The following is a 14,332-nucleotide window of genomic DNA, read 5'->3' as shown; positions in this document are numbered from 1 at the left end:
ATGTCATGAAAGTTGATAGGGACATGGCTACTGGGTGAAGATACAGACAACAACAGAGGAGCGTACTGTATTCTGGATAAGGCTTGAGTGGGGGAGCATCAACAAGCCTTCCTGTTTGTAACTTTAGCTTCCTCCTTTCCTCACTCCTGCTCCAAGTCTTCCAGAGATTCTGTGTTTGCAGAGACTCTCCTAAACTGGTTGTGTTTCATATTCATCTCAAATTCATCTACACCTGCTTCACTCACTCATTCGCCTCTCTCTTCCCCGACTTTAAAATTGTATTGATTTTTACATGTACACTGTGCACCCCCTCCGTCTTCCCTATCTCTCTACGTCAAAAAATGGGTGTATGCACTGCCTCGATCACATGACTGTGCTTGTGTGTGGTGGGTCATTCCTAATGAGGGGATGCTGCCAGACTCCTCGTCTCTATAGCAACTGTGTGTTCTCTCTTTTTTTTCCATTCACAGCCACTCTTTGTATTTTTTTCTGTCACACAGTACTCTGTTTTCTCACTTATTTCCTCGCACTTTTTGAAATGACACATAGAAAGCCTTTTATTTGAGTCATTGCTTTGTTCTGCATGTTCCCTCATCCAAACTCTTTATGATAATACAGAGATTGTCAACAGTGTTCTAATACTGATTCAATTTCTTGCCTTTTTTGCCTTAGCAATAAACAAATTGAGGCAAGAGAAACAGTACTTTGTCCTGCCAGCACTGATAAAGAGACGATTTGGGCACTGGTAGACTGTCAGCGAGAAGGGTGAGAAAAGGGACAGAAGAAGTGATGGGATGGGAGAGGCAGCTGTTGGTGGCGTAGCCTTGATATGGACTGACAGCAGGTAGGCTGACAGCAGTTCATTGGATTGTTACATCATAACCAAAAGTTGAACATCATCCCGATACACACTTTGTCATTCCACAAATCAACTAGGAATGGTTAATTTTACAAATAACAGAAAACAAAAGTCATTTAAGCAAATTAAGAAAAACAAAACAAAAAACATTCAACACCAGTGGGGGAATGTCTGAAGATTAATATGGGCTGGAGTGCAGACAAAGGAAAAAAGGTTTTCCTTTGAGTGTTAGTGGGAGGAAGCTGGGAGGAAGCATGGTAAATAAATACAATCAGCTAGATGAGGTGAAAGCAGGAGGAACAGGGATTCGTAGCTTCCTACTTCACTACAAGCACAAACAAAATGAGCTGAAATAGCCGCTTGCGGTGGGAGAAGAACGTGGAGATAATGATTCATGTTAATAAAAGCCACAAACACAAGAACAGACAAAGGAGTCCATAAACCAGTTGACGACAACTGCAATGAGACTTTAATTGTTCCAGTGTATGGATCCAGCTATGGCGCAAGGTAGGAGGACAGCTGAGAGGGGCACTGATGTGAGTAAGGGGTTCGGAGACGGTAGAAGGGGTGAGGTCCTCGGGGGGAGAGTAGGGGCTCATTGGAGAGCTAAAAATATCTGCAACTATTGTTGCCTTGACCTTGCACAGGGTCAAGTCTATCTTTTGCACTTTGAGAATCCTGTGATTGAGGTGCTGATTGGAGCTCTTTAAAAGTGTTTTGGCTCGGCTCAGGCAGCATCAGAGAAGCCATTACATGAAGCTGAAGGGCTCCCTATAGAGGATACACCTCCCTCCCCCCAATCCTGCTTCTCTTCTTGGACACAAGAGGAACCAGAAGAGATGGACACTGAAGAAGAAAAGGGTTTAAGGTGTGAGGGGCTACAAGGGGGCACATATGTGCTTACAATAAATAAATCAGAAATGGGGATTGGGTTAAAGAAAGGAGGAGAAAGAGAGGAAAACATCTTCAAAGAGCCTGTGGTCTTTTTTATAATGGCCAGGTGTAATCTGAGAGATAAACCAATTAAGTTGAAGAGAGGGAGAGCAAACTAAAAGGAAGGATGGAAAACACAACATAGAAAGATGAGCTGTAAGTAGGTGGGAAGTGGAAGCGAGGTAGTCAAATGTGGTAATTATCATTTCAAAAGAATTAATATGGACAGAATGAGAGAAGGACGCTGAAGTACCTGAAAATGGGATGCTGTTAACAATAATATGAAAGCAAGTTTGTCTAATTACTGAGTTATCCTAACACTACAGTTTCCCTTGAGGTTTCCAAAAACCACAGACTTAATGTTGGTCCTGGAAAATTAAAAAATAGAGGCAAAGATATACAATATGGAGAAAATGAGCGGTCGAGTAATGTAATTGAAGATGGTGATTGTCTTTTTTCTTAAATCTGCAGGGACAGATCAATCTGGAAAAAGTGTTGGAAAATGTGTTTGTGAAATCTGAATCATGAGGAATATCTATTAGAAACTGTGTGAGGAAATAGCAGCAAGATGAATCTAAATATCAGAAATGGATGGATTTGGCACCATAGAAAATGTAATTATGTATGTTGTGTGTAACTTTAGACAGATGTGTGAGGTAATTTTCTCGTTTATCTCTCATAGACACTGGGCTGACCTTCCATTATGCTTTTTTGTGTGATAATTGACATGTGTGGGTGTGTTTTGGTATTCAGGGTGTTGCCATCAAAACCAAGGAGGAAATCTAGAGGGATTTTAGAGTTTTGGTTACACGTCAAAGTAGAAAGGAAAGGGAAGAGGAGGCGTTTAGAGTTCGAGAAAGAAGAGGAAGGGATATCAACATCAAACATGACCACTACACAGGGTGCAGGGTTAGGAAGGAATATGGGAGGAGGAGAGGTAGAGGGAGTAGGAGAAGGAAGAGGGAGGAAGGGGCGAACTGTGGTTGTTATGTTCATTGTGGACTTTACCTTTTTGATCCACTTCTATTCAAGCATCGGAAAAAAAGGAGAAAGAAGGAGACAGAGAGATAATATAGAGAGACAGGAAGAAGAAGAAAGGGAAAGGAAAGAGAATGAAAGGAAAAACAGATGCAGGAAAAAAGAGAAAATTGAGATTAAATAAAACGCTGTCCTTTCTCTCACGCTCTGTTTTTTTTTTTTTTTAAAAGCAAGTTATCGCTCTGCGTTATGGCTGGCTACTCACATAAAGGATGGCTTGAATGGAAAATGAGAAGGGGCAAAATGGCCTGACCTGGGTTTTAATCCTTTTCCATTTCCTTTCACATTTATCAATAACCCCTCAACAACACAATCCACCCATAGCACACACTCTCAGCCCCGTCTTACCACAAAACACCCCACCCCACCTCCCAATTTCCTCTTGTGCCGAAAGCGCAGCTCCAAGAACCTGTCTGAGAGAGAAACCGACGGAGAGCATCACAGCGCTTTTCTCTTCAGCTGCAAAAAAAAAGAAAATGGAGAGAAAGACAGAGCAAGAGATAGAAAAATGGCAGATGGAAAGGTGGTGATGAAACTATCTATCTGTGACCAGTTGTCTTCTGAGAGTTTAACATGCCTGTTTTGCTTCCTTCATCTCCATAGTCTACGTCAAAATTTCATTTTAAGAGCTTCTTCTGGCCTTACTTGATTTATAGAGCCAGAGACGCCTGCCACAGAAGCTAGCAAAAAAAAAAAGAAAACACACAACCCATCGACCATCCAATCAGTGGGGAGCTGCTGGCTTGCCTGGCCGAGACCGGCTCATCAAAGCAATAGAGAACAAACAACAAGGGGAAAGGGAGGGCTTGACAGAGTGGAACGCCTCAGAAACACAGATAGACCAAGAGACAAAGTTAGGAGTGGGGGTGATGGGAAGTGGGTAAAAACAAGAAAGGGATAAGAGAAATGTCTACAGCAGCAGGCTCATCACACACAAATCAATAGCTGGGTGTGCTGAATCACAGTGAGGCCTCAGCTGGCACAAACAGGTAAAGTCCGGGTCCCTCGATATCCATCCATGTCAGCTGGGGACTACCAGATGCATGTGCTGAAATCCCAGCTCCGCCCTCTATATTATAGCGCTTGCACCCACTTTTCCTCCGTGTTTGCTCAGGCAAAAGTGCTGTGTGCAAGTGGATCCGCGTTCTCCAAGAACAGACTTGTCAAAAGTCACATGGCTCTCGGATCCCCACTGTGAGCGTGATTGTGGTGTATATGTCATGGGAAGTCTCACATCTCCAGGGATTTCTGTGGGATTGTCACAACACCTCTCAGGGTTGCCCGTCAACAGAGTGAAAAAGTGAGAGGAAGGAGGAGAAATTGACAAAAAAAAAAATATAATAAAAGAAGTATCTGGTTAAAAAGAAAAGGGAAGAAAGAACCATTAGCAGCATCACCATCCACATGGATCATTTATCATCTCACGCCAAGATCAAACTGGACAAACAACCTCCAAGACCAGGAGACTGTGAGCCAATTTCACTGTAGAAGGGTGAGGACAGGAAAGCAAGACTGCAAATCCTGTGAAACTGTTAGCTGGGGGGGAAAAAAACAAACAAACAAAAAAAACACGTCATGTCCCCTCCCCCCAACTGTGAGTGCAGTCATTACTTCTAAGGTTAGAACAGGGAGTGACTGACTTAATGACTAGTGCTAGCAACCAGAACTTTCATCCAGAAGAACCCAGCTGTGGAGGAAGTTGAAGGGGGTCCACTGGACTCAGTCATTTGGGAGAGTTAAAACAAAACAGTGCCTTGCAAAAGTATTCATACCCTTTTTGATTTTTTTTCTTCTCATTCTATCGTGCTGCAAATTTCAATCTTTCAGTGTATTTAATTGGGGCTGTAAGTGGCACACCAATATGAATAAGTACAAAATAGTGAAATGGAAAGAAAGTTTTAATTTTTAACAACTAAAACTCTGAATATTTTGGCTTGCATTCTTATTAGTGTCAGAAAGCCTTAATATAATCTCATAACTTATATTCAGCACAGCATTCAAAGTCACCTAATTAAAAGATAAAGTACACCTGTGAGTAATTAAATCGCAATATAAATCAATCTTTTCTGTGAAACTGTGAGAGTTCTTTCAGACGGCATTAGTGAACATTTAAACTAAACAACAAAGCAAACAGGCCAGAGATGAAGTTGTGGAGAAGTTTAAAGCAGGGTTAGGTTATAAATAGATATCCTATGAATACCTCACAAATGCCATTCGACCCATCATCTTGGCTCTGGGCAAGGAGAGCATTACACGTATCAACCATTTTCTTCAACAGGGATGGGGAAGCTAGTCAGAGTTGATCAGGGAAGACAGATGGAGATAAATCCAGGGCAATACTGTGAGAAGACCTGCAAAAGTCTGCAAAATAATTGATTCTACGGCCAAAGCTCCCCTTTGTGGATTACAGCGAACCTAAACATGCTGTCAGTGCTACAAGGGAAAGCTTAGATTAAAGCATATTTATGAGGCTAGGGTCCAAAGATCAGGTGTAAATGCTGTAATGGTGTTTCTACAAAATATTGAATCAAGAGGAAACAAAGTGTCCTTTTCAGGCAATATTTTGTGAAAAAAAGTAACTTATGTAGAACTCTTCTTTCACTTCACCATTAAGCATTTTTTTTGTTTATTATATAAAATCCCATTAATAAAAAAGTAAGCTTTGTAGTGGCAAAGCTCATTTTAAATTTGTCAAAATATAAAACAAATCTAGCGGGTCTAAATACTTTTGCAGGGCAAAGGAAGCAGTATTTTTACATGTCTGAGCAAAAAAGGCTGACTGCAGAGGTTTTCCGCTTTATTCCAGTTTGTATCCACAGCCCTTATAAAATAGAAAACGGAATGCAATTTTCTAAAAGCTCAACTAGGAATATATTTTTCAAGTGGTGGAAATGGTGGGTGATACACTGCAGTGGCATGTAGACAGAGAGAGAAAGGGAAATAAAGCTGCTTCTCTGCTGCGGAGAGAAAGAATATAAAATCAGGGAGGTGGAAGACTTGTGTTGACTCCATTTCTTCTATTCTTGGTTGCCTGAAAAATAGAGCGCAAAACACAAATTCGCACAGCATCACACATTCCTGTGAACGTGCACAAACAAACAGAAATAAGAGACAGAAACTCATCAAACTGTCATCACAGTGAGCTGAAGGTTGGATTAAGGCCACTTTGGTTGTTTGTCTGATTCTTTAGCATTCCTCTTTCCAGGCTCTGTTGAGAAATACGTTGCTGCCCTCTCTGCTGTTAATCACTCTGCTCAGTGCTCTCCACAACCCTATCAATTACTCCCACAGCAATGAGTGCAAGTAGAAACACACACTGCAGGCTGCACACAGGTATAATGTTTTTGCTCTGTGAGGCAACTTAGTCGTCTCTGTCTCCTCTTCCAAGTGCTGAGAGATAGTGTGTCTTCTTCAGTTTCTCCTGCCCTCTCCCGTCTCTGTTTTCTCTTCTTCGCCCGTTTCAGTCTGTCCTAGAAAAAAAAAAGTCATCTCTTTCCAAGGCCAGAGTGAAGCCTCCTGCTTCTCACTCACCAAACATTTATGAGCCCCACGTCTTGATGGTGTCCCTATACATATTAATAGATTTTCATTTTAAGCTACATCAAAGTGCTGCCTCTCCTTTCCCTGAAAACTTGTCATATTACAATGCTATTATTCTTTCTACTGACAAACTCTTCCCGACAAGTCAACTCTCACTTCCAGCAGCTTTGTGTCCAAAAAAAGCAGTGCCTTGTAATGAATAGGCAGTGCTGAATACATTTCTGGTGGAAGAATCCATTTCATAAAGTGAAACAGTGGGAGAGTAGCTAAATCTGAATGAAATACAGGAGACTGCGATAAGGCAAGCAGAGTTGCTACAGTGCTGTATATCAACCAGCACGGTGCATATTAACAAGGGCTAAATGTTTTGGCCTGGCAAGTATGGATGACCCTAAAGGAGGCCACTCAGAATCAATAATGATCTAGCACTGTATTCTTGAGAGAGGGGGGGAACAGGTAGAGCTCCCTTATAGGCCAGGTTTACTATTCACCCTGCGTTAAGACTGCAGTGGGGGCGTCTCACTGCAGTAAACACATGCTGCAGCTGTGTTTATGGATCTGTGATTTCTTAATGGAATCCAGCAGGCTACAGCAGGATGTGTCAGTGTGAAATGAGAGTTCAGTTGAGCCATTTTCTCCTGCTCTGTTTCAAATGGCAAAAAAACAAAAAACAAACAAAAAAACGAAACAATGCTACATGGCAGGAAGGCTCCTGCAGGGCTTTTTAGCTCAATGAGATATGATTTGACTTGTTGTATTTTGCAAAGGCAACCACGCTCACAGCGACCTTACACACATGTTCCGCTGTCATATCTGAGCTCAGGCGGCAGCACTGTGTTGTGTGTGTCAGATCTGCTGTTGCTGTCACCTCGCCGTTTCAGGTGACTGGCAACATGGCGCCTGTGTCACACAAGCGCCACTCACACAGAGGACCCTGTCAAATGCAAAATCCCACTCAGCCATCAACTTGGCTGCACACCATCTCGGGTGCTATGACACACAATCTTTACATATCACTTTCCTCACCCTTTTGTTGAGACAACCAACAAAAAAAAAAAAAAAAACATGCGTCAGACTTGGATGGTGCCCAAGTGCCCAGCATTCTCAGTCAGACGTGAACGATGGGGCATTACCAGAGCGATTAGTAGCAGCAAATTCAATTAATCTTGACAAATCTCTGCTGAGGCAGAACTGAAGAGTGCAGAGCACCTCCCTCTCCTGGTAATTAAAAGTGGCCGAGTTGAGTGGCGTATGGTGCGATGGTGAATAGGCTTCAGGAAGAAAAGTTCCAGCTCAGAGTTTTAATACGTCAAGTCGTGTTCATAATGTTAGACGAGTCCAGATGCAAAAACAGCCCACGGCCAGAGCTGTATATGAATTCAATTTTGTTTGCATTTGCTTATTCAGAGCATGACACAAGGACGGAGTATATTGGTTGTTTGTATTTTGTCTCAGACATGCAGAACCTTTCATCGCATGGGGATCAGCTTCCAATTTTCTATGCTGCTCATTGCTTGTTCAAAATCAACAAAGGTTTTAACAAACACAAAGGGAAAAAATGCAAGTCAGCAGCTCTCAAGTCATGATACACTTTGATTGCTGGGTAGATAGAGAACAAGCTCCCCTTGAAAGTCAAAGAGAATAATGCAAGGTCAGAATACAGGATGGGAAGGAAACAGGAACAACTGATTGATGATACTGTTACCCTCGGTTAACAATAGATATAAAGCTACACTACAGGACTTGCACAAGTGTGACTGGTGAAGATGGTGACCGTGCTGTTTACAACTCCTGGAAGAAAATAAGAAGAGAGGGTAGAAAGCCCTGAGCAAAACAAGAGCAGAGAGTAAACTGGGTCCTTGCAAATCCATGATTGTTTGGATTTGATTTGTCCCACCTGAAAAAAAAAGAAACCAACAGAGACAGAAGAAGAAATAGAACTGAATAGAAAGACTAAGATTGAATTGAATGGCAGAAAAAATGAGAATAAATGCCAGTAAAGATGATAAAAAAAAGGGTTTGGGACTTTGGAAAGCACATTGAAAGTAAAGAGAAAAGGTGAGAAAATGAAGAACAGAGAGAAACATGAAAAGAAGTCAGACTGACTGTGTGGGGTAACAGTCAAAGTGACCGCTGAGGGCAGGAGAGGAAGAGAATGGTAGAGAGAAGAATAAGGAAGTTAGCTGGTCGGTGTCTCCTCAGTCCTCGGCTCACCTCTACCTTCATTTCTGCAAAAAAAAAGTTGACAACCATCCTTTAAAAAACCAAACAGCATGCGCAGCCTAAAATATTACTTTTAACCCCCAAAGCCAAACACTTCTGCTCTGTAGAGCACACTTCTGCCATCCCCCCTCAGACAGGCAGTCCTGCACACAGTGAAGGGATCAATGCTGAGCGTAATAATAAATGAGAGGGAGAGGGGGAGACTGAGGGGAGATTTTCACATGAGCGAGGATCAACACAACACCATATAATCACAGCCATGTCTGCTCTTTGGGGCTGCGCGAGTGTGCTCTCATCTGTGTGTAGATGCTCACTCAGACAGGAAGAGTAAGAGGAAAAAAGAGCAATTTGTTCATCCCTCCCCTTCATTTCTTTTTTTTAAATATTTTTTGTATGTGTGAGTGTGGATTTGTGCAGCCCACACCTGCCTCAGACTTTTGAGCAGAGCAGCCAGGAAGCCAGCCGTTACCATGGGGACAGTAAAATGTGCGGCACTGCAGGTCATGTGCTCTAAAATAAGCCCCTTGCCTGTTTGTGTTAACATTTCCTTCTGTGAGGTGGTGCAAACACTCAACACACCCTCCTCCCCCTCCCCCCTTTGGCCTGAGAGTCTCACTGAGCCCAATTTTACTTTTTATTGAGAATCAGAGGGACAGCAAAGGTGTTTGGCAGCAGATAAAGACAGAAGCACGCCCCCGGGTTAATCAGCGCGTGAGTTTGGGGCGGTGTCTGTTACACCACTGTGATCACCAATAGGGGCTGACCCCATGTTTGCAGTAGATGTGAGTGAAGTGCTTATCAGACCCGGTGTTGGTGGACAGTCTCCCCCCATGTGAAAATCCCCTTCAGGTACTGGTGCATCAATCTGCTGATGGAGAAAAAAGGTTTAGTGCTCTGTGATCGTGTGCATGTTTGTGTCTGTGCAATGTGCCAGAGAGTAAGAAGAAAGAGAGAGACAGAGAGAAAGGGAGAGCAGGTGAGGACTTATGTGTGTCTTGTTTTGTCTTTATTGTGTTAAGGAAATCCAGAGAGAGAAAGCGTGTGTGCATGTGACTGAATTGTCACTTCTTGAGGGGAGTTGAAGAGGGGCTAGGGGGGTTAAGGTTAAGATAGAGGTAAGGGTGGGAGGGGTGATGAATGGGGTGAGAGGGGTGGGGAAGCCAGAGGAGGTGACGGGGTCTTAGTACTCACTGTAGGGGACACACTCATACTGGATCTCCAAATACTTGTAGGTCCCTGGGCAGGGGTCTGGGAACACGTCTGACCCTGCGACCACCACACACTGAGTGCGATTATTACACCTGAGAGATGAGATGGACAAGGGGAGGTGGGGAGAGCAGAGAGAGAGGGAAGGAGAGGAGGGGGTAAGCGATAAAAAATGATGAGTGCCATTGTAAGAAAGACAAAGAGGAGTGGTTATAAAAGAAACATCTTCAGGCTCAGAAAGACGGAGGGAATTGTAGGGAAGGGAGTAATTTCACACTACACTAGATCATGTGACAGCTACACCCGAGGGGAGGTGGGAAACGGGCAGGGAGGGGAAAACGGGGAAAAGGATCAAGGATAGAGAGAAGCAAGGGGGGCTGCGGGGTGGAGAGCGGGTGGGTGACGTCAGAGCCTCCCCTCCTGGGGGATTGTGAGTGGGAGCAATTAGAGGTGAGAGAACAGGGAAGGGCAAATCGGGTGGGTGAGGGAGATTAAAGGCAAATACTCTACACTACGAACTTTGTGAAACACTTAATTGCACATTACTTCTACATCTAAACCAAATTTCGGCGTACTCTCTCATGTCTGCACACCCTGAGCAACATAAACAGAGAGAAAAAGATACTCATTTGCATGCACTCAGTGGTTCTCGATATACAGGACTTTTCCCAGCTTTGAGCATTCCTCCCCTGCGCAGGCTTTTTCTCACTTCATATCTGAAATCTCTGCTGCACTCACTCTATCATCCCATCATTTCTGGAAGTCTTTTTCCTTCTTTTAGTCTCTCAATACTCCCCTTCACCCCCCGCTGCTTTCCTCCCTTGCTCTCTTGCGCTCTCCCCCAAGCCTCTGCCTCCATTACATGTGTGATGGATAGCTGGGAGAGGGTTCCCATTGATCTGAGCTCAGAGGAAGAAGATGCTGAGCTCAAACAAGGAGAGCAACAGTGGGAAGCCCTACAAACGCTTCAACAACAATTCCCAAGCTCACGCATTCTCTTACACCCACTCATGCATGCACACAGAACTAAATAGGAGCCAACACTATCATGGAGTTAAATATTTCACGGAAAGCTTAGGTGTTATACATCTATTAAAAAAAAAAAAGTATTTATAGTTTGTTTGCCGAAAGGGTTGGATTTCCTTCAAAAAGATGCAGGTGCCCAAACGGCGCAGAGCAGCATTGAAAAACTGGGAATTCTTGAGGGATTATGCTGTGAAATAGTATCTTGCCTCCTCTGCCAATAGCAGGCTCTGACTCTGCACAAACACATGCACAAGATCCAAACAAATCAATACTTACCTCTGTGACATTATCTTGAAGGCGTCGGGCAGGTAACACTGCACATTCTCCATCTGAAAGGGATCGGCATCACAGATCTTGTCATCGGTGCGGCCGTAGTTGGCCGTCTCAATCATGATGACATCACTTCCGGGACAGCGCAACTCGATTGGGTAGCCTTCACATGCCAGCTCCCGGCGCATCAAACCGAATGGCATCATTGACCGGCTTAGAGCTGGAAAGGGAAAAAAGGAGCGCGGATTATTGATTATTCACTAAACCTTAAAACCTTCAAAAGGCTTTTTATTATTCAGCATCATTGTAAATATTATATATATAGTGTCTGACAAGAACGGGTTGAACAAGTAATGATGTAAAATACAAATTATCCATTAATGCCGTGCATTCAACGAGTAGTAATGCACAGCCTGGCCATTTCATTTTCACATTGGAACATCACAGATCACATATTGGCATTCCGGGGTTTGCAGCCAAACCAGCTTCTCCAGTGAGATATGGCACCACTTGTGAAACAAACTGTGAGAGTTTCAAATGTTAACAAACTCCTACACACAACCAGGCAACAGCTTATGATGCTCATTCCCACACCGCAGAGGGGGAAAAAAAGTGTCCTTTCCTGCATTATTTGTTTATTCCACCTAAACAATGCAACGGAGCTGAACATTGAGATTCAGCCTGAGTTCAAGAGGATGTGATAGTGGAACAAGAAAAAAATAAAAATAAATAAACAGAAAATGAGTGTCTTTGCAAACTTTCACCTTAGCTTTGTATGCCATTTGCATACGTACTGCTAGTAATCAGCCCACTCAGAGGAATGTCAATGTACTGCAGTGGCTCTGAGAGGAAAAGGGTCAGATGGGACAGTGAGGTACTCAGGGTTAATCGCTGAGCCAGACTGAGAGGCATGAAAGAGGGCTGCAAAGAGGCTCTGAGAGAGACACTCGTTGTCTCTCTAGCTCTCCATAACTACGTGCATTTAACTGCTCATGTAATCAGGCACACACACAAAAATAACAAAACGACTATGAACATCTTTTGCGGTGCAGGTGGAAGCAAAAAATCAAATGCAAATAGAGGCACTGTGAAAATTGGAAATTAAAACTGAATCTCGTGACAGTGAATGTGAGAACCTCTGTCCATGGTCCTGAAATGTCTAACCCTCCTTGAAGAGAACATTCTAGGGATTTAACCTGCATCTGAAGCCTTTTAGGTGTAGAGCTCTCCGATGTGTTGAAGGACCAGACGTCTTTGACTGAGATCCTCTTTGCAATGTCAGTGGGAAGGACGTCTATGTACAGACCTGGCTGTGAGCTTACTGTTAAAGCTAGACAGACAGCACTAGTTCTACATTAATAAGGCGGAAGTTCTTTATAAACAGAGCCTTTCATTGCACAGCACCTCCCCCTGCAAGACAGGCTCAGCAGTAGACAAGGACACTGAGTCAGCCTCTCTCCCCTTTTACTGTTAGTGCTAAAATACACAGAGCAAGGCCGCTTTCTCTTCCTGAAACTGAGCTAACACTGCTTAAGTTTCATACGCTGTCCATTCGGGACGAGTGTCCATCTGGGTTAATGTCAGTGTCAGTCATTTCAGTCATGGAACTGTGCAATATGACTCACTCACATTGGACTCGCTCATATTTCTAAATGCCACTTGTTTATGCAATAGGGACTTCAGATCAGTTGTGTAACTAAAGCTATTTGGGCTGAATGACTAGCACAGAAAGACTTCAGATCTTTTATGCCTCGCCAGCATGCAGTGCCAGTGCCAAATCACAAAAGCCTTGATGCAAAAATCGCATACTAATTAAAGCACACGGAGATGCAAACAGCAGGCGAGGCCAGACAAACAAGTCCACACTCAAATGCAAAAACCCACACAAGCAAATTAGCACACACACAGACATAGTGGTGTGCATGTTTCAATCAAGCACACACAGCTCCATGTAAACACACATTCTGAGTTGTAGCATCACAGTGGGATTACAATGCGTAGTGCCAGTGTGTGGCCTTGTTCTCTTAACTACCCTGCAGTGTAAATACACAGCAGTGTACAGCTGGCCAGCAATTAGAACCATATAATACACCAAGAGGAGGGAAGAAATGAAGAGGGCCAGCAGCAGCGCTGGGCCCAGCCATGGGAAGGAACAACGAAGGAGCAACATACAGAGAACAAAATAAAATGAGAAAAACTCTGAATCTCAGACCTACATCATTTTCATGACACCTCCTAGATAGGAGGAGTTTCACAGCTGGAATTCCCAAGATGTCACAAAACTATAAAACTCTACACAAGCTCCTTCTCTTTGCCCACAGCCACAGCGGCTGTGGGAGTAGAGGTGTGCGGACGTCTTGATCTCACTGGTTGAGTAAAAAGCATCTTCAAAGTAACCTTACAACCTGTATATCCAATGATGACCCAAAATAAAACAAGCTGCCTATTTGAGACTCTGCTGACAAAAAATCTGAAAGAATTATAAATTCGCAAAGAAGACATGGTGTCTCTAATAACATCAACAAAGAGTTTTCCCCACTGCCTGAAGAAGCGGGCATCGAATCTACAACTCCGCATGCCTGTGTCAGTCCAAGCAGACACTCATTCAATTTTCTAAACTTAATAAAAATATATCCATTTAGTCCTTGTAAAGATATTAAATTGCATCTGTTATCCCATATGCTAATGTTAACGTTAAAAGTTGTAGTAATGCTATGACAGTAAGCACAATCAGTTCTGCTGTGTTTACAACATACAGTAGCTTTCTCTTTTTGCGCTGGGAATGGCAGTAGCATTTCACCAGCACTCGTACACATATTAATATTTGTACTAATGGTACTTATAGGTACATGTGGGACTCAAAGGAGTTGATACAGTACACTGCAGCTACTGTCTTCTTTGTTGTTAAACTGAGTCAGTAATTCCAGATGTGACATTATTATGCTGGCTGTCCAATGGCCAAATTACGATTCTAAATCCATTTTTTTGCCGCCGTCTCAGTCACTGTGATGGCTAGGTAACACAACATTAGGAGTTAATTGTCCAAAAAATTAACTTCTAATTCAGCAAATTATTTTTAAAACATTATTTTATTAAAATAAAATTACAAGATGAAGAAATCGTAGATGGTAGAAAATAAATCTAATTCAATAGAGGGGCCAGGATACCTGTTGAGGGTCACGAGTACATTTCTAAGTGCTAGTTTAACAAAACAACAATAAATGGAAAATCAGCTGT

General features: G+C 43.0%; 1 protein-coding gene across 2 annotated transcripts in view; it reads right to left on the bottom strand.

Annotated features, from left to right (window-relative positions):
* adgrl1a (adhesion G protein-coupled receptor L1a) overlaps positions 1-14,332 on the bottom strand; it is a 112,377-nt gene that overhangs the window by 35,958 nt on the left and 62,087 nt on the right. Inside the window, exons 3-5 of one of the 2 annotated variants that reach the window (XM_028043157.1) lie at positions 11,102-11,315; positions 9,785-9,894; positions 2,801-2,815 (exon numbers count right to left, since the gene is read on the bottom strand). In XM_028043157.1, the coding sequence (XP_027898958.1) occupies positions 2,801-2,815; positions 9,785-9,894; positions 11,102-11,315 (339 nt within the window). The remainder of the gene's footprint in view (positions 1-2,800; positions 2,816-9,784; positions 9,895-11,101; positions 11,316-14,332) is intronic. The other variant, XM_028043158.1, reaches the window with a different exon arrangement.

The sequence above is a fragment of the Xiphophorus couchianus genome, chromosome 16, assembly GCF_001444195.1.
Source record: "Xiphophorus couchianus chromosome 16, X_couchianus-1.0, whole genome shotgun sequence".
Classification (NCBI taxonomy): Eukaryota; Metazoa; Chordata; class Actinopteri; order Cyprinodontiformes; family Poeciliidae; genus Xiphophorus; species Xiphophorus couchianus.
This window is presented reverse-complemented; position numbering and strand designations above follow the sequence as displayed.